Source organism: Dysidea avara, chromosome 1 (assembly GCF_963678975.1).
Source record: "Dysidea avara chromosome 1, odDysAvar1.4, whole genome shotgun sequence".
In the NCBI taxonomy this organism is placed as follows: Eukaryota; Metazoa; Porifera; class Demospongiae; order Dictyoceratida; family Dysideidae; genus Dysidea; species Dysidea avara.
In genome coordinates this window covers 51,087,165-51,111,182 of record NC_089272.1, presented here as the reverse complement: position 1 = coordinate 51,111,182, position 24,018 = coordinate 51,087,165, and the positions used below count along the sequence as shown (strand labels likewise).

The 24,018-nt window shown below is 37.5% G+C and overlaps 2 protein-coding genes across 2 annotated transcripts in view; one reads left to right on the top strand and one right to left on the bottom strand.

The window, feature by feature from the left end:
* Window positions 1-10,812, bottom strand: part of LOC136247349 (uncharacterized) — a 147,491-nt gene extending 136,679 nt beyond the window's left edge. Inside the window, exon 1 of the mRNA XM_066038968.1 lies at window positions 10,560-10,812. Within this exon, the coding sequence (XP_065895040.1) occupies window positions 10,560-10,812 (253 nt within the window). The remainder of the gene's footprint in view (window positions 1-10,559) is intronic.
* Window positions 1-24,018, top strand: part of LOC136268200 (uncharacterized) — a 356,730-nt gene that overhangs the window by 183,344 nt on the left and 149,368 nt on the right. The gene's annotated exons all lie outside the window — the stretch shown is intronic.

The following is a 24,018-nucleotide window of genomic DNA, read 5'->3' as shown; positions in this document are numbered from 1 at the left end:
ATTTCTCCTTGATTGCGTTAACATTGTTGAGTATCCAAGCTGTCTGCAGATCACATTACTTTCACTGATACCCCAGTTAACATCACACAGTGGTCTCCAATGATTGTTGTGCATAATCTCAACAGTACCATAAGATGACATGAGTCCACCGTTCCCATTGTTCAAACGAACTCGTGACACTTTTCATGAAAATGAACAAAAGTGATAGGTAAAAATATGTCTACCTCTACACATACACTGTAAGCATAATTATACAAATTAATGGTACTTTGCAAGCTATCACTACATATGATTCTGAATAGAACATTATGGTATATGATGCAATAGTGTACAATAGCTCAACCCAAACAATAGTGTTATTGCTGATTGATGACTTTTGCTTGACAAAGAAAACATTCACATGCTCAAAATTTGTGGTTACTAATACATTCACATACACTGTTACAAATTGTGGAGTAGTCATTACACTTTATGGGTGTCCACCTGCATGTTTAAAAACAGCACCCAAGGTGTAGTTGTGAAGGTGTTGTGACGACACGCACAGGGTGTTACAAAGGACTGTTAAAGTGTTACAAGAAGTATAACACCAAGGGTGTTATGGCTATTGTGGGGTGTTAATAGGCATTCACTTCAATTTTCCGAAGCTTTGATGGGGGTGGAGCCACTTTGATCCCTTGATTTACAACAGTGTAGCTAGTTATTTAGGAAACACAATTGACTGCGAAATACAGTAATTCAACAGGATTACAAATACACTTACAGCTGTACTTGTTTGTCTTTCTGTACACTTTATAAATATATAAGTTTCAATTTGTATTTATAATCTAACTAGCAAAGAAACTTTTCATTGTGGGATTCATGCACTTTGGTGTTACAAAACACCATCTAGGGTGCTACGAAACACCCCCCAGGGTGTTAACATAATAAACACCCAATGGGTGCAATTATAACACTTTTAAGGTGCTTGGGATGCTGTAATAACACTCCCCTAAACTTTTAGAAAAACGAAGGTATTGTGATACCACCTCAATTTTAACAGTGTTGTGATTGCCATACATTAGTCTTAATACAGTAGTAAGATTGCAATTAATCCCAAGTCAAATGGTATGCTTCTGTACTTGCACTGTAAAGCAGCCAATGAGACAACAGAATCACATAAGCTGTTAAAGTGCAATAAGAAAATGTGATGCAATAAATATCCAATGAATTTGCTGACATCAGAAGCCTCTTAAGTACTGAGTCAATCAGATGGAGAACCTTCAATTAGCTGTATGCCCTGTTCTATATACAAATCAGGCATATTATCTCATACTGAAGATCTTGTAAATAGCACCCCTGGCCTTTTCTGAGGACACAGCTGGCATTCACTACTGATGGCACCAACATCTACCAAGTAACAGCATAGCTGAGACAAACTGTTTCTAGTAAGTTTTAACAATGAAGTTCTTAAGAAATCAGAGCAAATAAGTGACCGGATTTGCGAAAAGGGGTCTTCCACACACATCCAATTTATCAACTTTAACAACTCATAACATCAGATTGCAAAATGCTATTGACTTGAATTTTGGTCAGTGGTATATACATATCAACATAGCTTAATGGATGGTGAAAGTTTCAGCTTTGTGTGTGTCTTGAAAACCGAGTTAGAGTTTTCCAAATTCATGTAATTGGATGTGTGTGGGAGACCTCTTTTCGCAAATCCGGTCACATTAAGCAAAAGTAATTATAATTATTAATATTACGTTTAATTTGTAAACCTCATATGCATGAGTATAATACTGTACAGTATCTGGTGGATAGCTACAAACAAGCTTTCTGTCAAAATTGTCATAATTTTTAATCTCAAGAGGCTGAATTTTCAAAAATATTTCTGGGGTGGCATGCCCCTGAGGGCTAACACTTTGCATTTCACAGGCATACTGTGCATAACCAATGGCCCACCAATATCAAAATAGTGAGTCGGCCCTGATGAAGCATGGTCACTTGTGATTAATAGGCAATTACACATAATATTATATGTAATTATGGAATAAATGCACTTGCAACAGCCATTGCCCCATGAAAGTTTGACTATTACCCATACAATTATTCCCAAATTGCACTCACACTGTATGTGCGTGATTACCTATACTAATGTGACCAGATTTTAGAAAGCCAATCCAAATTGCACATCAGGCAAAATGAAACTAAAGAACACGACCAGTGGATAGCTACACTACCATATTATTGGTAGTGACCCTCAGCATTACTTAAACTACTTGTGGCTGGTTTTAAAGACATCTTTTCTGTGAGCTTGCTTCATGAGATTCAGTGGTGTACAGGTGGATGGCCTAATATATTTGGATAAATGTTTTTACGTGATTTTTTGTTGCATATCTGTCACTAAGGAGCCAGCACAGCTACGTAGCCTCATGTCTGAACTTTAATCATGATCTATCTCCATATGAACTCTAACCTCTTGCTCACTGTTCTGTCTCCTCCTCCCACCTCTTTGTGAGCACTCATGATGTTGATGCTGCCTACAACTGCTGAGATTTCTATCTTATTTGGTGGGAAACTTAACTACAAGTACCGGAAGTAGTTTTAAATGTTGTAAATTTATGTATCTCTTGTGTAATTTAATAAGTGTGCTCAGTTTCCCCTTAATCCATTGCATTAATTTTTTAAACTATACTTCAAATGTGCAATTTTGATGTTTTTCTAAAATCCAGTCACTAATAATTGTGAAATTACCTTAAAGTATTTCTTTAAAATTAAAGTAAACTTTATAATTTATTCAGAAAACTTGCTAATCAATATAATATTTCATTCTTTAAGGTTCATTAATTCTCAACGTTGTCACTTTAAATAAAGGTATCAATGTGAGGAACTGTAGTTCAATATATTTTACTATAAAGGTTCTATGTTGAATCACCAATCAGGGGCATAGGAAGATATTTAACTTATGGGTGCACATGCAGTTATAGAGGTGAAGACTAAAAAAGAAGGTATCGAGCTGACTATGACTGCTTTATTAGAGTCAGTGACTGCTCTATTAGAGTATCTCGATCTTCTCAGTAATGTATAGTGCAGTGTTTGGGTTCCCAAGCGCCCATGGCACCCATAGTTCCTACGCCCCTGCCAATATTAACACTAAGAGGGCAATAACTGACAAATAATCACGTAAATCCAGTGAATTTTATTGTGTGATATTCAGTGGTGCGGCGGAAGGCCGAAAAAGTTTGGGGGCTGAGTATAGCCATTGAGGGTACCTGTACAGTGTGTAAAGTGTACTCAGAACATGAAAAGAATAGTTTCCTTCTAGGAGGGTGTGGGAGCATGTCCCCCCAGGAGAAATTTTTGAAAAATGAGTGCTACAAGATTGAATCTGGAGGCATTATTAGCCACTACAGTGATGGAGAGTGTACCGTGTTAATCAGGAGGTATGACTTATGACATCACAAAACACATTTGTTGGGGGGCTCAGCCCCTCCTTTGTGAAAGTTACACCTCTAGCCCCCCCCCCCTTCCGCTGCCACTGGTAATTAACCAATACCTTAGAAATAAAGACCATACAACTATCAACAACAAATGTGACCTCATCTTGGAGAACCGATCAAAATCGCACATCAGGTAAAATTAAACTAACACCACCAGTGAATAGCTACACTACTTTACTATTGGATTTGACCCTCAGCATAGCTCAAACCACTCGAGTCTGGCTTTAATAGGTGCTGTTCTGGGTGGAGTGAATACTTTGAGTGGCGGTTTCCGGCCTTCTGAAGAACCTGGCTTTAAGAGAACCAGTGTCGAATGGGTGGATGGCCTCAAATTGTTGGCCAGATGCTTTCTGTGTGCTTTTTACTGTATATCAACAACTAAGGAGCCAGTACAGCCCTGTAATCTCATGTCTGGCCTTCAAATCACGCTAGAACTCCATTTTGAAGTCTAACCCCTAAACCACCTGTCGAATGGGTGGATGGCCTCAAACTGTTGGCCAGATGCTTTCTGTGTGCTTTTTACTGTATATCTACCACTAAGGAGCCAGTACAGCCCTGTAATCTCACATCTGGCCTTCAAATCATGCTAGAACTCCATTTTGAAGTCTAACCCCTAAACCACCTCCAGCCCCCGCCACCCACCCTTTTGTTAGCTCTGGTGATACTACTTCGCTCGTCCAACTGCTCAGATTTTCTATCTTATTTGGCGGGAACCTCTACAAGCAGCTACAAGTACTGGAAGTGGTGTGAAATGTAATAAATTGATGCATCTCTTGTGTAAATTTCATATGCGTGCTCACTATCCTTGGCAAGTTACAATGGCTTAAGATCTTTAAATGTGTTTAGGCCCCTATTTGGTGATTATTAGTTTCTCATCCACCGCCCGCATCCTTCTTAAGCTACCGCATGGTAAGCCATTATTTACTCTGTGCTGCTCAGAAGAACACGTGATACCAAACTGTAATAATTTTTTGTTGATGAACGCTACACTGCGCTATATATTGCCAGGAGAACTGTTGTTTTCCTTAACAAATTGCTGCAGTGCCAGTTGCAATCGTGCTCTATCGACTCCATCAAAGCAGGCTTTCAATTGACTGTCGAAAAACAGTTGGCGATCACGAAAAGTAGAATCAGCTGGTGAAGGAAATGTTTGTAGTAAGAAAGAAAGACAATTTGGACAAGGTCTGTACATCAGTGTGTTAATATTATAAAATAATGGCATGACGGTAATACCCTCCCGCCCGCATCATAATAATTAGAAAGGCTGGATGAGAAACTAATAATCACTGAATAGGGGCCTTATCTCGAAACTTCTAATGTGCGATTTAGATAGGTTTTCTAAAATCCAGTCACAAATTGAACTAAATTGTAACAATATTTGGCGATCCTGCTACAGTGCAATGAGGATATACAGCTACATACGTAATAATCTGCAGTGACTATCTTTAAGTTTTTGAAGTATATATGACCCGGTCTGCGAAAAGGGGTCTTATAGCCTTTTTAATAGCATAAATTCGGTAACCCATAGCTATGTGGTACAAGTCTACAATTTGGTCACCACACACCCCTAACATAGCACTAGGTGTGAGTGTAATTACAAGATGATAGCTTTAGCAGATCAGGAGTTATGGTTAGCCAAACTTGGATAATTGGAAAGGCTATAAGACCCCTTTTCACAGACCACGTCACATTATATATATATGCACATGTTGCTGTAAGACCTTCAATACTAGTCACTGTAAAGCTGGATACTTTAGGTTTAAGGAAGAAAATCCATCCCTCCTGGAGAACAGCTGAGTGTGGCCCCGACTAGACATTGGGTGACCTGCAGTTCGACTCCTGGGGTAGGAGGGATTTTTTCCTTAGTTTGGCCCATTTCGGTTACAGGTTATTAGTTCAAATGTATTAGCTATGGTTCACTGTAGTAGGTTAGGAGATCTCAAAGGCTGCAGCACATGTTGCTGTAAGACCTTCAGTGCTGGTCACTGTAAAGCTTTATAATAATAATAATAATAATATATATATATATACATATCACTTTAGGGGTTTCAGCTGACCAAGTCTTGGATGTCTGGACTGTACATGAAGATCTTCCAGAATTCATGCACACAGAGTGTATTATTCACTCTCAGAGACCCCCTCTTAAAATTCCTGGATCTGTCCCTGTTTGGGTTAGGTGAAAACACAAAAAGGAACCCTGTTGGCAATAATGATTAAGTTTTAGTTAAGTGAAAGCACAGGAAGAAACCCTAAAGGTAGCTATTTACCTGTTGGGTGACCTGTTTATTCCAATAACTATGATAAGGTTGCTAGGAAATAAATAGCACATTTTTACAGTTCAGCATATTTTTTACAATTCACAGGAGTGACCATGAATGCTATATAATATCTCCTCAACTGCCGCAAAATACTTACTGATAGTAATGATAACATCACTAGTAAATTTAAGTCAGCATAACTATTGGTATGCATTAAATTTAAGTCAATATATTGGCATATGCATATTAGAGTATTTCAATGGAGTTCTGTATCTAATAAAATGTATGGGCTTCCATTATCCAAAGTTTTCAGTTATCTGAACACACCCAGGGCCCAACAAGTTTGGATAATAGAAGGACCACTGTAGTTAAATGATTGTCTGCTTTCAATGCAGAGGGGTGTGTAAGTACTATCCATTAGCCAACAAAAGGTTTGTAGTGCATATTTCATAATGAAGGATCTAGGTTAAGTTTGCAGAATTCTTATTCACATAAATGCAAGAAAATAATTAACTTACCGGCAACATCTGAACATGTTACTCCAGCAGCAATGCACTCATTAGATGTGTCTGATGTCACACATTCAAGTATATTTGTCTCATCTCCTAAGCACAACCGCTGAATAGGAAGTACGAATGAATCACCCTTGCTGAAGTTAAAATTCCTTGTTTGTGTTAAAGCACCACGGTATCCAAGCTGCCTGCATACCACATTTCTTTCTGACATGCGCCAGAGACTAGCACAAACTGTTCTCCAAGTATTGCTGTACCAAATTTCAACATGGCCATCAGACGGTGAGACTCCACCAATCAAACGAACATCTCCTTGCTCTTTATGAAAAAAATAATGATTGTAACTATGTATACCACCTCAATTGTTATATCCTTAGAAGTACCACAGTATGCATACACTATACGTACATTATTATGTACAATATACGTACACATACAATAATATACATTTTAACACAACATCTCGTCTTCCACTAGGAAATCATTATAGAAGTTTCTATATAGAAGTTCCACACCAAGTGGCCAAAATTATAACTGCTGATAAAGGCTGTAACTGCACATTCGAAAGTGCCAGGCAAAGTGGTCCCTAGATTATCTGGCCATCGATTATCCAAATTTTTGATTATCCGAACCGGGTCCTATTAGACTGTTTTGTTGAATGTGTATGTTCTATTAGAGTATTTCAACAGAGTTCTGCATACAAAATTAATGAATGGGCTTCTATTATCCGAACTTTTTGATTATCTGAACACACCCAGGGCCCAATGAGTTCGGATAATTAAGGGACCATTGTAAACAATTTACGATTTCAGTGACAGACTACATGAGCCACACCCCACTTCCAAACTGAAGGTGAAGCACTTTGCTTGAAAATCTGACAACATCTGGAATTTGATTTCAGCAAGCAGCAACTATGATTAATGCTTAGTCTAACACATCTTAATGTAGGCATTCCAGAATGCGAGATTTTTTAAATGAAAAATTTCTTCGTACATTCCCCATTAGAACTCTGACAACAAAATACGTAAGCATTTGGATCGCTCAGCCATACGGCCTTCTTGAAAGATAAAATTCAGTATAGGGTTTGTCCATACGCCGATCAATGTTGTTGTCCATATGCCGATCAATATGTTGAAATCCTAGTTTTATCGTACGCATTGTTTTATGTCGTTTTGTAATCTTAGCTACACTGTATTTAGATCTGTGGGTTATGTGAATACTTTAAAACTTTTAAAAACATATTGTCAGAAAGAAAGCATTTGCTACGTCTTGCTTTGAACTAAACAGTTGCTTTGTTTGGGTTAGTAATTTCCAGCTATGCAACAACTTTCTGATGGGTATGTCACCAGCTCAAAACTATCAACGTTTCAATGTTGGCATAACGATGACATAATTAAAACCACAGCTCTATCTTAGGTACTTTGCATCATTGTGATTTTTTTCTTAAGTTGCAAACATCCAGCTTTGACTCACCTGAATTAGCTACTTGCCAATGAGCATACACCATTACATTGAAATGTGTGTAATAGTTCAAACATCACAAGGCATTCAAACAGCACTTGAGATTCAACAAACCCCAAAATTATTCTTGGTGTATGTACAAACCTACAGCTAGGAGCAACTGCCATTTTAAGACAGTCCAAGTTACTAGATGGCTTCCTGAATCAATTGCGCTATAGTGCTCTTTAAAATGTATGAAGAACCCCGGAGAAAAACGTACCTTTTCAGTTTTAAAGCTTTGTGCTTGCCTAAGTAGCAAATTCCAACCAAACAAACTATATTTTTCTGAGATTGGCAATCATTATCCATGCATATAAAAGTCTTTTTTCCAATATTTAAAAAAATTGGGCTGGAATGCCAACTTTATGCATTTTAGTTCTGCGCGTTACTGAAAATGGCATTTAAACAGCTGTACTGTACTATAATGCTTTTATGGCTTTTGACAACACATGGCATCTCTAAACCATGACTCTTGCTCTATAGATCTTCCATGGTGTATAATACTTCTTGATCTGTCTTGAAATAGTAGAGAAAGGCCTAGAAGGCTTTTGAAGCAAGTCTAAAAGCCTGGAAGACTACTTTTGGAATGCATTCTACATGTATTAGAGTTTTATTTTTTCTGCCTGATCCCTTTTATGAACCACTAAAATTGTTGTTTATGATACTGTATCACATGTATAATATGTAACTATGTGCAATTTATAATAGTAATACTCTATGCATGCATGGATGAAATTAATACGCTAATACTACTTACGTCTTTCATAGAGAATTACATCTGCTGTAGATGTATAATTTTTTCCCAATGTTTTAACCAGTAGTTGAAATTGATACTTGTTTATATTATCATCCGGATTCAAGGGTTCATCCAGTGTGACAGACCATGTAGTATCATTAAATGTTGTCTCAGAATTGATAAAAAGATGCACTGATCTAGTTCCACTAAAGGAGAAATTCTGTGACTGTGAGCCACTAAAGGTAAGTTCTAGTTCAGCACGCAACACAGAAACTATTTGTATTGCAAATACAACTGTTCCAGTAGGTGAATTAACATCAATGTCAAATTCGTACTGTGTAGCATTGAACATTGGGATAGAATTTGTTGGAGCTGCAGTAGAGAAAAGACAAGTTAATGGTTGTTACATGTCAAAAATCAGGCACCCACTTGATAGTAAACAATTAGTTATTAACATTAATTATGTAGCAATATTTGTGAATTAATTTTCTAACTTGTCACTATAAATTATAAGAACTTTCCAAAGAATAAAATTAATGTTTAAATCATGACTTAGAAACCTAGGCTTGCATTGATTATGGTGGCATAATGAGTTTAGCTCAGCATTAATCATTGAGTTGTGTAATATGTAACATGTCTGACCATCTGATAAAATGACTATGATTATAGTTTTGCTGTCCTCGAACTGAGAGAGTACAATGCTGATGGGACTGAGCTTTGATCATGAATAATGCTAGTGTTGAGTCAGATATACAGCTAATAAATGAAATGGAGTAAATCTCGCCAGGACTGTAGCAAGGGCAGTCCATCCAGCCCGGGAAAAAAATTTAAGTCATGATTTAAGTCATGACATCATTACTTTTGGTTGCAATTCAAGACCAATTTGGTCCCTCCCTGTTTACAGCCTAAAACTATGTATGGGTTGGTGATTGTCTCAAGTCCTATAACCTTTACAACTTTACCAACTTTGCAAACTACAGGTATAAGGTATCCACTTTCAAATTTTTGTCAATTTAAGTCATGACATCATTACTTTTGGTTGCAATTCAAGACCAATTTGGTCCCTCCCTGTTTACAGCCTAAAACTATGTATGGGTTGGTGATTGTCTCAAGTCCTATAACCTTTACAACTTTACCAACTTTGCAAACTACAGGTATAAGGTATCCACTTTCAAATTTTTGTCTCATTAAAGCCTTGTATACAGTGGCGTATTCTCCGCTGTAAGGTAAAGCAGATCGGTCAATATTTTCATAGCCTTCAGAAAGTTTGTCTAAAACTTTTGATAGGTTTCTGAGTTCAACATACAGACCGACTAAAAATTCACCTGGAGCTGACAAAACAGCTAAAGGACAACAAAGTATGGTGCAGTTTGTGGTGCTGATGCAATACAATCAAGCCAGCAGTAGCTGATGGCAGGATAATGTATGTGTGTGGATTGTGTGGTTTGGATGGGAGAATGCACTTAATGAAGCTGCGAAAGGAAGAGAAAACGAAAGATTACATCTATCTCAATTTTCTGGAATACATAACAGATTTACTTCATTATTGGTACACAGAGTGTTGACTTATGGCATAGAGTTTCATGGTGAGACAGGTGAGTTACGGGGTAGCCGAATTTATCTTTATTCCTGCTAAAGATTCACTTGAAATAGTCACATTATTTGGTTCGCAGCACAATAATCATGCTGTTTACTTTGCCCGGATACATGTCTCACCTCCATGAGTGTGAACTACGAACAGCATGTGGAGTTTTGCTGATCTGGTCACAAAATTATAGCTAGATCCATACCACCAAATTTCTTGAAAATACATCCATACATAACATCATTACTACTATTATTGCAGTAATAAAAATATGAATGTATTCCTGATCCCAAGCTTGATGTGTATATCAGTTGCACAACACAGTACAGTATTTTGACTCGCACAAACAAAATTACTGTGAAGTGGGAAGTAGCTTAAAGTGTGATCATCCATGCAACCACACCCTTACTTGCTTCTGTGCAATTATCTTTCATAATCAATAAGCAATACTTTCAAAGCTATCATTACTTTAATACAAGGTTGACTTACTTTGTACACAGGCCCTCAGCCTATCAGAGGACACATCATCAACACTTCCTGTGACAAATCCTACTGTTCCTGATGGACATTTCTCCACACACACATTATTGTTAGGATTGAGGTAGGTAGGATAATATACACATCCATCTGGAGAATATTGGACATGACAAATATTTTTAAAGTTAAGATGCATTGTGTGGTATGGTGAGCAGGGAGTAATCCTACTCTGTGCACACATCTTGACAACTCCATACATGTGCATTATATTTGTATTAGGCATCAGAGAGTTTTCTGATTATTCTATTCTGAATACCTCCAAAATGTTATGATGCATTTATTTTCAAAATTTACTGTGCTGAAATAACATTCTTGTACACTGTATCTATCCTAATCTCAATATTTTAACAACATTTTGAGCAGTTCATATACTACTCTACCAGATAGAACAGCTAGCTTTTAGTTGGCAAAATACTTTGTCACTAATGCATTTTCTGCTGACAAGTTTTTGGCTGCTCTATAGAATATCTCGACTTGCATGAATTTGAATAATATTATGTCAATTATGCACTAAAAATGCCAGCCAAGTTCTTTCATTTTATCATTATGCTTCTAATTATTCCTGTATCCCTATAATATTATACACTTCACATTGCCTGGCTTTGCTGTACACAACACCTATGGCATCAAGCTCTATCATATGCCTATGCCTATATGCCTATATGCACATTAGGTGTGAGCCTACACTTTGCTTGTTTTCCACCAATTTTTCTTTCCGGCAATTTTTTTCTTATTTAAATCATAATTATTTCATTGTTCATGAAAAAAGATTTACTAAGGTATCTCAAGCTTTCAAACATGTGTGACTGCTCTATTAGAATACTTCATAACATGCTGACTGCTCTATTAGAGCATCTCGGTCTTTAGCTGTTTTTCTATGGATGATCTAGAACTGTTTGTGACTGTTCTATAGGAGTATCTCAATCTTTTTCATGTAAAATGTGCTAAGTTCCAGTTCCTAAGTGTCAAAATTTAATCTATTTTTCCAATATTTTGCTCTTCGCTTTTACCGCCCTGTTTTTCCAAAATTTTGCTGGCAAAATTGGCATACCCCTACTACTCATGAACTTACATGTATATTACCTACATTACATTTTCACAACCCAGGTAAGTGTACACCGAAACACATTTAATTACACACAAGTATACATATATGTACATGCATCTATACACACACGCATAGACCAACACACAAACATACTTGGGGAAGGGCAATTGAAAAAAACAATTTGATAGGCAATGCACCCTAACTGCTGCCAGTTAATAAACAGTGATGCATAGGTAATATGGTACATGATAATATTAATTTTATTTAGTGACAAGCAATATAAATAATAAAGTTGTTTTATGTTTTAATATTTAGTATTTTTTATGATTTATGTAGTTATTTTTTCATAAATTGTTTCTATTAGTAAATAACGTGCTACTATTATTGTTACTTATTTAATTAACTCCCTGCATGCTAAATTCTTGAGTGTATGGATGGTCACAAGTGTTGTGTGTCTCATTATTAATTTTTCAGACAATCAGGGAATGCTATGCTGGAAGCAGGCCAGCTGACTATGATTATGGTATGCATGTAACTTATGGCTCCCCATTTATCATGTCAGGTGCTAGAAAGCTGATAGGCAAACCCATTGCTTGTTTGCCTCAGGTGATAGCTATCATGTGCATCCCACTCATGAAGGAGGATAGTTTTTTACAAGGCATGCTTGCCTGGTTGAGGGTATAATAGGTTTTATGGTACAACGTTTTTGTATGTGTATGCATTTACTTTTAAAGTCATTCTAGATCTGCCTGGTTTAATAACTAACTTGACTGTCATTCCAGCAGTTCTGGCTGCCAAAGAGATCACCCAAGGAACTACTACATGTATTACATTGTTTGAGTAGTTTTATGCTAAAACTAAGATAAGAGCAGTCAACTATAGATGTTATGTTTTCTGTTTCTTTATGGGTTGCATGCATTCCCATTCTGCCAGTGAAATACTGGCGAATATCGCCACGCTGTCAATGGTTTTTTTTAATATGTTTGTTTTGCATTTAGGGATTGATTGATTGATTGATTGATTGATTGATTGGTTGATTGATTGATTGATTGATTGATTGATTGATTGGTTGGTTGATTGATTGATTGATTGATTGATTGATTGATTGATTGATTGATTGACTAGTGACAAATAGTTCATCATCACCATCCCCTACAGAGGGGACAACAAAAACTTGAGAAATAGGATGGCTGGGGTACTTGCCTATAATTATGACTGCTGTCACAGTGTGCAGCATAATAAGATATTCCATCTTGCTGGCTATGCAAATGCTGTATTTTATGTAATTCAAGCCCTTTCAACCCAAATAACACCGATGAGTACCAGCTGAAATTATTAGCATTGAAATTTTATTATATAGGTCTTATGAAACCTGCTTCCAGTGTTGAGGAATGCATATAGTAGCAGCAAGATTAAAGTTGGCGCTGATCATCTGACAGACAAGCTTTTGGGATGGAGAATTTGAATGAAGTTAGCTATATAATGAATTGTTGTCAAGCCTGAGCTGGGTTATAGCTCTGCAATTTTGTTGTCCTCCAGGAGAGAACCATCACTATTATGTGACTCGGTCTGCAAAAAGGGGTTTATAGCTTTTTCGATTGCATATACATGGTAACCCATAACTTGACTTGTGAATACGGTACAAGCCTACACTTTGGTCACTACACACCCTAACATAGCACTAGCTGTGGGTGTAATTACACGGTGATAGCTATAGCAGATCAGGAGTTATGATTAGCTAAATGTGGATAATTGGAAAGGCTATAAGACCTTTCTTGTAGACCATGAGGCCACATATTGATGATTGATGAAAGCAACACAAAAATGATAACATGTGTTTGGTACGGTGGGCCGCTGGATAACACTATGGCACTAATATTAGGGGCAGCCCACTTTATGTCAGGTTGATCAGCAACAAGGGTGTCTGAGGCCATGCATATATTATATGGTAGTCAGAGGTGTATCCAAGATTTTTGTATTAGGGTTTCCTAACCCACAATTGAATGTATTAGTACTCTAATTAAAGCACAATTGAATTATAATTGCTTCTGTAAGTATTAGGAGACTCACAGTGAAAAACTTAAGGTATATATTGTATTTGTACTCTCTAGCTAGACAATAATGGCACACGTATTGAGGCAAGTTATTTTATAAATTGGTTGCTGTCAAAGGGGTTTCCTAAAACCCCAGAATCTCCCTCTATACGCCCTTGGTAGTCAAGCCCCTACTCTAACTGCGTCTCTGGCAAGATTGAATGGCTACCATGTTAGTTGGAGTCACAGGACGTGACATAGCAAAGGACTGCACTGTTCACTCAGTACACTGTTAAAATTTGGGTGTACTTGTAACACCCCTGTTTACCTGGAAAAGTAAAAGGGTGTTGTGATGGCACGCCCTGAAAGAAAAACATGGTTACAGCTACACTCATGGGTGCTGCCTATTGTATAACACCCAAAATTGTTATGCCGCAGCACCCCCTTTAGGTCTGTAGCACCTTGTGTCAGGGAGCTACGATTGCACCTGTACTATAGCACCCTGAAATGATGCAATGCAACACCCCTTTAGTTCTGTAGCAGCATAATGTTATGTCAGGAGCTATATAATTACATCTTCTTTATATAACTTTAATGATATGTTGTAGCACCATCAAATTAAAACATTACAGCAACATATCATTTAAGGCGCTATGAGTACAACACCTCAGACTGATGCAACATTTTGTGGTTATCAACACTGACAATGCTCTGCACTTAATTTTTGTGTCTATCAATGTCTATGACAAAACCTTTTACATAATTATTGCACTTACAGTATTGCTGGTACACTGTCACTCCACTTGTGTGGACAATGCGTACATCCCAGAGGATGATTCTAGCACTCTATGTTGGCAATACAGTGTTACATAGAATATGCATGGTAAATATATTTTCTCAAATTCAGTGATGTTATTGTGGCACCCTTATAGACAAGTGGTGTTATAGTCACACCCATTGAGTGAATGAAACCCACAATTAAAAGTTCCCTTGGTGGTTAGATTATAAATACATTTTGCAACTTACATAAAGTGTGGAAGTACATGCAAGCAAGTAAGTGTATTTGTAATGCTATTGAATTACTGTATTTCACAGGTCAGTTGGGCTTCGAAAACAACCATTTATATAAATGGAGGAATCAGAGTGGCTCCACCCCCAGGAAAGTTTAGGAACTTTCCTAGTGTGTCACTATTACTCCTCACCATAGCACCCTTGGTATTACACATTTTGCAATGACGTTCTATGCCAACACCATAAGGTGCCACTGTAACATCATAAAAGTGCTACCATTACCACCTAGAAAGTGTTACAAAGCACTGTGGAGAGTTATACCAGCACCATTTGGCAACACCACAGGGTGCTATTTTTAAACAGTGGAGTGAGCACCCTATAAAAGTGTTACAACTACACCCCAATTTTAACGAGGTAGGTCACTGAACTTTTCACTGACGCAGGTGGTTGCAGTATTCAACAATGCAATTGGTGTTTAGTCTATCATCATCAAAAGCAAGAATCTTGAATCAGTGGTGGGGAGTAGAGCATATAATTGTTCATAATGGTAGCCTTTCATACAATAGTCTACATAAATTCCTCACAAGGCTTGTGCAGGTAATTGGTACAAGTAGCGTTGTTCCCTTTATGCTACCAGGACTAAGCCCCAGGCCTTTGATAGGGTGCTCACTCCACTGTTTAAAAATAGCACCCTGTGGTGTTACCAAATGGTGCTGGTATAACTCTCCACAGTGCTGGTATAACTCTCCATCCATATCCAGAAATCTTCTACCAAATTACGTTTGATTGACAACTGTTCGAGTCAACTGGACTGGGCTTACATTTGCTTATTCAAGAGAGAAAGCCTGTGACCATAGTGACATACTAGCATGACATGGTAAATTCCCCTTCCTTGTGTAATGGAAGTGAATTAAGAGACGCATTGAACATTAAGTCCTAGACTGCTTAGTATTAACACAGGACCCTCTGTACTTAAGAATCTCTGCCTTCAAATGGATGACTATATCAGCAGATGGTGGAAATGGATGTATAGTCTGAGTCAGTGCAAGATGAAGAGACTTGAGGCATGATGAGAAATGCTTCACTATGTGATCAGGAATGTGTTAGATGACTACTTGGTGCTCTGCCCTGTTAACAGTTGTTCCAATGAAGTTGTGACTTTCCTGGTCAGGTCTACTATCTCCAAAGTTCTATCACCTGACTTCATGCTTTACTCACACTGTTAAAATGAGGTGTTACAGGTGCACCCATCGTAAAGGTGTTCATGTACACCCATGGTATTTACAACACCCTAAGGGAGTACTGTAGCACTAGGGGTGTTATTGAACACCACAAATGTCACTTTATTCCCATAATAGCTAAGCCACTGTAAGGGTGTTTGCCTACACCTTGGTGTATTGAAACCCACAATTGGATGCTTCTATTAAAAATTAGGTTATAAATACATTTTGTTAACTTCTATAAGAGTGACTTGGAAACAACCATGTGATAAGTATAAAAGTGTTGCAAAAATATAATTGTGTACTGCTAATGTGGTTTGTTGTTGTTAATCATTGCGTATAAATTGAAATCAACATGAAGGTTACCGGAATGTTATAGCAAGCCTACATTTCTTTTCAACAAAATGCCACCATGGAGAGCACTAGAACACCTTTAAAGTGTACTGTGACGCCTTTTGTAGCTATTCCTAGAACACCCTTAGGGAGTATTGTAACGCCTTTGTAACACCTTTTAGTTGCTCCTAGAGCACCCCTGGGGAGTACTACAACTCCCTTCAAAGGAGTTTAATTTACACAGCAGTTAGAACTCCTCTAAAGGTGATTGGATTACACCCTATTTTTAACAGTGCAGTGTTTGTAGTAGTGGAATTCCAATTGCATGGATGCAGGATAGGGGCATAGTAGAGCCTGCTCTGAGCCCAGAATAGTAAAGGAGACAATGACACCTCAGAACCCAGGACAATAAAGGAGACTATGACAAACTCTGAAATGTATCAATATGCACCAAAGGTTATAATTAAATGTATAGTTATTTCACTATTGTGAGCATAGCTGCTGGAACGAAAGTGTTAGGCATGAGCTGCAACATTGCCTCACGATAAACTCAATGTATATGACTCTGCTAGCTGTATACCAGGTCAAGAAGGAATTGTCATATCGCATGGTCCCCCTATTAGTTGCCCTGCACATGCCATTGGTTGAGAAAGCTTGTGATACTCATATTATTTCTTCTATTTAACAAGCATCAACATGGTGTTATTAAAATTTTTTGATTAAGTCATAATTGAATTATTTAGGTATGCTTGAAAAGGAAAAAACCGGAGTTACTTTTGGTGATTAATTGCTCACTTTTACTGAATTAAGGTTTGTAACACTATTGGTTAGTTAATAATGAACACATTTAAATATATTTTATTTGATTCATTGTACATGCTTTAAGTTGAATGTTTGTAGACTATTCCTTTGCTTACATAATAATAAGTTACAATTGCACACAGATAACTTACTAGTAACATTCAGGCATGCTACTCCAGCAACAAGGCAATCAGTAGATGTTTCTGATGATCTGCACTCATATAATATATTAGATTCATTTCCAGTGCATGAGAATTGAAATGGAAGTAAGGATAATTCACTCCGCTTAATCTCATCTCTTCTAATTGGTATAAAAGTTTCCAGGTATCCAAGTTGTCTGCACACCACTTTACTTGCATTGATACCCCAGTTATCATCACAAACTGCTCTCCAACTAAGGTTATAGAAAACCTCAACAACACCATAAGATGGTATTTTGTCAAGAGCCAAACGAACCTCTCCTTCCACTTTTCACAAAAAAAGTAAGTACATCAAGACACACAGTAGTGTGTCGTGCGGCTCAAGAAGCCAGCGTGCCACCCGTGAGTATATTAACAGGAAGAAAGAAAACGCAATTTTCACACCTATGTAGCTCTGTGATCCCTTATCCGATTGGAACCAAATTTGCTAGAGAGGTGCCGGCCAGCAAGGGAAGTCTACACACCAAATTTGAAGAAATCGCTCCAGCCATTTCCGAGATACGAGCAAACAAAATTTCGTTTTAATTTCTTCGTTTTTTCTTCTTCTACTTCTTCATTTCGCACACTTCGCAAAATCCGCCATAAAACACGAATTCGTGCTGAGATCGGGCTGAAATTTGGCGCACTTAAAGGGCTCATTAAGGCGGATCGGTGTACCAACTTTGATTGGAATCCAATGAACATTCACGGAGTTATTACCGATTATTTGCGTAAAATAAGGTCGAAGGTCTGTCACGCCTACAGGGTAAACTCCTTTGAGGAATCAGTTGAAAATTGCTATGTAGATGGAGCAACCATCGTAGGAGTGCCTGTTTGTGGTTTGAAAGAAATCGGGATAAAGACCACGGAGATATGACACAAAACCCGACCTGTGTCAAAATTACGCGATCGATTTTTATGAATAAAAAAGCTATTAGTTTTCGTGTCTATCAGGCAAACCGCTTAGAGCAATGAGCTGAAAATCAGTATGTAGCTGGAATAATCATCATAGAAAGTCCTTGCAGTAGTACAGAAGAATCGGATTACAAACCACCGAGGTATGATTCGAAAGGCAACTACGTGTAGCAAATGCGAGATCGAGATACTCTAATAGAACAATCACTCTAATAAAGCATTCAGCTGCATTTATAATTTACTCAATTATATTACATTGCAAGTTATTCTGTAGGGAATTCAGCTACAAACAAGTCACCCTGTAGTCAGATCAGCCTGAAGATGGTACCTAATAGAGAGTTCAGCTACAAAGAAATCATCATGTAGAGAGTTCAGCTCAAACATATTGCCCTGTAGAGAGATCAGCTAGAAGAAGTTACCTTGTAGAGAGTTCAGTTACAAAGAAGCAATCATGCAAAGAGTTCAGCTGCAAACAAATCACCCAGTAGAAAGTTCCACTATGAACAGATCACATTGTAGAGAGTTCAGTTAGAAACAAGTCATCTTGTAGAGAGATCAGCTAGAAGAAGTCACCTTGTAGAGAGTTCAGCTACAAATAAACCACCATGTAAGAGAGTTCAGCTGCAAACAAATCACCTGTAGAGAGTTCAGCTAGGAACAGGTCACCCTGTACAGAGATCAGCTAGAAACAAGTCACCCAGTAGAGAATTCAGCTACAAACAACTCACCCTGTAGAAAGATCAGCTAGAAGAAGTTACCTTGTAGAGAGTTCAGCTGCAAACAAATCACCCTGTAGAGAGTTCAGCTACAAACAAGTCACCCTGTAGAGAGATTAGCTAGAAAAAAGTCACCCTGTAGAGAGTTCAGCTAGAAGAAGGGATAGTTCAGCTACAAAGAAACTACCATGTAGAGAGTTCAGCTGCAAACAAATCGCCCTGTAGAAAATTCAGCTACAAACAAACCACCCTGTAGAGAGTTCAGCTACAAACAAGTCATCCGGTAGAGAGATCAGCTAGAAGGATAACCTTGTAGAGAGGTCAGCTACAAAGAAATCACCCTGCTTCATCTTTTCTTCTTCCTGCAGTAAAGAAAAAATGATAGGTTAAAAAAAGCCATAAAGCCGGCCATAGGCCAGCTTTGGGGTATACAAATACAAAAAGAAGTGAAATCTAATCCAAAACAGCCAAGCTGTAAAAAAAAGTGCGGCCCTCAGACAGGCTATGGTGAAAAAAGATGTGAAATCCAAGGTGACGGCCAAGAAATGGCTGTGATGGTAGGTTAATTGTAAAAATTTTAATAATGACAATTCAGGTGAATTTTGTGCCAATACCAAGCGGCACCAAATTCAGCTGAATTGTCGTTATTAAAATATTTACATAAAACACGAATGCGTACTCGGATAGTGCTGAAATTTGGCACACTTGAAGGGCTCATTAAGGCGGATCTCAGTACCAACTTTGGTAGGAATCCGATGAACATACACGGAGTTATAACCTATTACGTACGTAAAATAAGGTCGAAGGTCTGTCACGCCTACAGGGTAAACGCCTTGGAGGAATGAGTTGAAAATTTATATGTAGATGGAGTAACCATCGTAGGAGTGCCTTTTTGTGGTTTGAAAGGAATTGAGATAAAGACCATGGAGATATGACACAAAACCCAACCTGTGTCACAATTACGCAATCGATTTTTATGAATAAAAAAAACTATTAGTTTTCACGCCTACCAGGCAAACCGCTTAGAGCAATGAGCTGAAAATCGGTGTGTAGCTGGAATAATCATCATAGAAAGTCCTTGCAGTAGTACAGAAGAATGGGATTACAAACCACCGAGTCAGGATTCGAAAGCCAACTACGTGTTGCAAATGCGAGATCGAGATACTCTAATAGAACAGTTAACCTAATAGAGCATTCGGCTACGTTTATAACTTACTCCATTAAAGAATTATATTACAATGCAAGTTATTCTGTAGCGAATTCAGCTACAACCAGTTAATCTGATAGACAATTCAGCTACAGGCAAGTCACCCTGTAGAGAGTTCACCTAGAAACAAATCACCTTGTAGAGAGATCAGCTAGAAGAAATTACCTTGTAGAGAGTTCAGTTACAAAGAAACTATGCACCATGTAGAGAGTTCGGCTACAAATAAATCACCCTGTAGTGAGATCAGCTAGAAGAAGTCACCTTGTAGAGAGTTCAGCTACACAGAAACCATCATGTAGAGAGTTCAGCTGAAAAAATTCACCCTGGAGAGAGTTCAGCTACGAAAAGATCACCCTGTAGAGAGTTCAGGTAGAAAAATTCACCCTATAGAGAGTTCAGCTGCAAATAAATCACCCTGTAGAGAATTCAGCAACAAACCGCCCTGTAGAAAGATCAGCTAGAAGAAGTTACCTTGTAGAGAGTTCAGTTACAAATAAACCATCATGTAGAGAGTTCAGCTGCAAACAAATTGCCCTGTAGAGAGTTCAGCAAGAAGAAGTCACCTTGTAGAGAGTTCAGTTACAAAGAAACTATGCACCATGTAGAGAGTTCAGCTGCAAACAGTTCACCCTGTAGAGAGATCAGCTAGAAGAAGTCACCTTGTAGAGAGTTCAACTACAAACAAGTGACCCTGTAGAGACATCAGCTAGAAGAAGTTACCTTTTAGAGAGTTCAGCTGCAAAGAAAACCATCATGTAGAGAGTTCAGCTACTGTACAAACAAATCCTGTAGAAACATCAGCTAGAAGAAGCCACCTTGTAGAGAGTTCAGTTGCAAAGAAACCACCATGTAGAGAGTTCAGCTGACCCTGTAGAGACATCAACTAGAAGAAGTTACTTTGTAGAGAGTTCAGCTACAAAGAAACCATAATGTAGAGAGTTCAACTACAAACAAGTGACACTGTAGAGACATCAGCTAGAAGAATTTACCTTGTAGATAGTTCAGCTGCGAAGAAACCATCATGTAGAGAGTTCAGCTACAAACAAATCACCCTGTAGAAATATCAGCTAGAAGAAGTCACTTTGTAGAGTGTTCAGTTATAAAGAAACCACCATGGAGAGTTCTGTAATGATTATGTATTTTATATATATATATATAATTTGTACATTTACTGATAAAATATTTAAAGTACATCTGCTTCGTCTTTTCTTCTTCCTGTGGTAAAGAAAAAAAGATAGTTTTAAAAAGTCCCAAAGCCGGCCATAGGCTGGCTTTGGGGTATACAAATACAAAAAGAAGTGAAATCTAATCAAAAACAGCTAATCTGTAAAAAAAGGTGCGGCCCCAAAAAGGCCATGGTGAAAAAAGATGTGAAATCCAAGGTGGCGGCCAAGAAATGGCTGTGATGGTAGGTCAATGGTAAAAATTTTAATAACGACAATTCAGGTGAATTTTGTGCCAATTGACCAAGCGGCACCAAATTCACCTGAATTGTTGTTATTAAAATTTTTACCATTAACCTAACATCACAGCCATTTCTTGGCCGCCACCTTGGATTTCACATCTTTTTTCACCATGGCCTTTTTGGGGCCGCACCTTTTTTTTACAGCTTAGCTGTTTTTGATTAGATAATATCACATGTAACATCTCTAGAAGTACTTTATAAGATAACAGTATTATAGCCCTAAATATATGTCACCCAATTTTGGAAAATCACCATATGGGAGTGCGTGAAATAATTAGAATTTTTATGTTTAGGTAGTGGCTATTAACAACAGAGCACAGTCTTAAAATTATTTCAAGATTTTTCTTGTAATTTAATGTGTTGGGAATAGCTTACTACCAGTAACAAGTAAATTTGCATAATAAGGCTGGTTATTTGATCATTAAATATTTTAGATGTCAAATGCGCCAATATGGGTGATTTCCAAAATTCGGTCACATATACTGAAACAGCAGGCCAGTGTTAAATTAGTGCTTATGAATAAAAATCATTCAATGGCCTTTAAAACCCAATGGCAGGTAAAATAATAAGCTCAGCTCGGCAAATGAACTATATGCAATCATGACTACATAGACGGTTTGCTGTCACCTGAGTTCCCGCCAAAACAGGGGTAGTTATAAAATCTGGAATAGAACAAAACCATTCGGTGGGTGCACCAAATAGAAAAATCAATTCTTGCAGATTGTGCATCATTTCCTACAGTCACACAGTAGCTACTGTAGAATGAGTTTGTTTCTGCTTATATGTAAAGTTTATATTTATTACCTACTGGAACAATGCATTATGCTGAGAAAACGATCATATAAGCTGCTAAACTGTACTTTGTAAGTACTGGTATATAGCATACAATTTATGTAGGCCACGTGGCAGGCAATAAACAGAATTTTGAGCGAGAGATTTTTAGCATGCTATATATACACAGAAGCAAACTAACTCTAGCACAATTCTAGCTACTGTGTGACAGTTGGGAATGGTGCACAATCTGCTAAAAGCAATTTTTCTTCTTGGTGTATACCCCAATTGATTCCATTCCATTCTGGGTTTTATAACTACCCCATCTTTATAATATTAATTTATCATTACATTGTATAAAATCTATTTTTTCTTGTTAACTTAGCTATTTGCATTGGCTGTGAAGTGATGAACACTTGTTTCAGCTATGCATGTTTGCCTCTACTGATGGAATAAACGATATTGAAGGATATAAAAGTCAGTAATACCTTGACATTCAGAGCTCCACACTAGCAGGCCTGATATCAACAGCAGCACGATCAGTGGTCTTTTACATAACTCCATTACTAAAAAGCATAAAAAACATCATGATATATCAACATAATTATTTACAAAATATTAATATTATTTTTATGTATGCATCTAGGCCACCATGCATGCATGGCTTAGAAGCCAGCAAGTCTGACAAGTGTGCCTCTAAACAATAGTGATTCTATAGTCTAGCATAACCATTTTAATAAATAGGGTAGCGTTGGGAACTTGCATCAGTTACAAAAGGTATAGAATTACATCACTTGGTGACTAACATACTATAAATGTTTATACGTAATTCAATCAATAGTGCACTATTTCTATGTCCTCCTTTCAATTGCAGTTTGGAAAGTAACAATCATATGATGGGGAACATACGTATTTACAGTGATTCATTATTTTATGTGACTTTAACTTAAAAAACTTGCATAAGTTGAAATTTGTACTCTGCTGTTACTTAGTGTTCCACTGTGCTACTGATTAAAGTTGCCAGCACCCTGAATTATACGATTTCAAATGCAAGACAGTATAAAATTTAATAGTATAGTACAGCATTATTATATTAATCTTAATTGTGAGTATATACACCTGTACTTGAATGAAATTTGTTTCATTGATAGTAGGGTACGTAAGCATACATATTGTACACTAACTATAAGCCCTCTACTGTCAATGAACCAAATCCTATAAATATATACATGCATGCACAGGCATCAGACAGACAAAATGATTTGGTGAGCTTTGCAGCACATTGCACAACCTAACATATTAGATTTGGATAATTGTTCATGAGTTACAGTTTGGTATAATTATCAATATCTATATAACTATAGGACTATTGTAAACTTGCATGAGTGCCCATAATGCTAAACAGACCAGACTTTTTTTATTTTCTGTAAGTGAATTGGTTATACCACACTTAACTTAAAGGGTTTCGTGCATTTGTAGCTTATGCTTGTGGAGTTGATTTGGGTGGAGTTTCAGTTTGCCATGGACTAACGTAGTCTCAGTTTGTCCAGAAAAGGCCACCTAGGTACTGAGGTTGGTAGGCAAGGACTGTCCATCAAGCCCTGGTAAAATACTTCATTTACCTTAAATGAGCATTCAGGTATAGTAGTGCACACTCCCTTATAGGTATTTTCAGCATGCCACACAGTGAGTTTTGAGCAGAATTGTTGCTA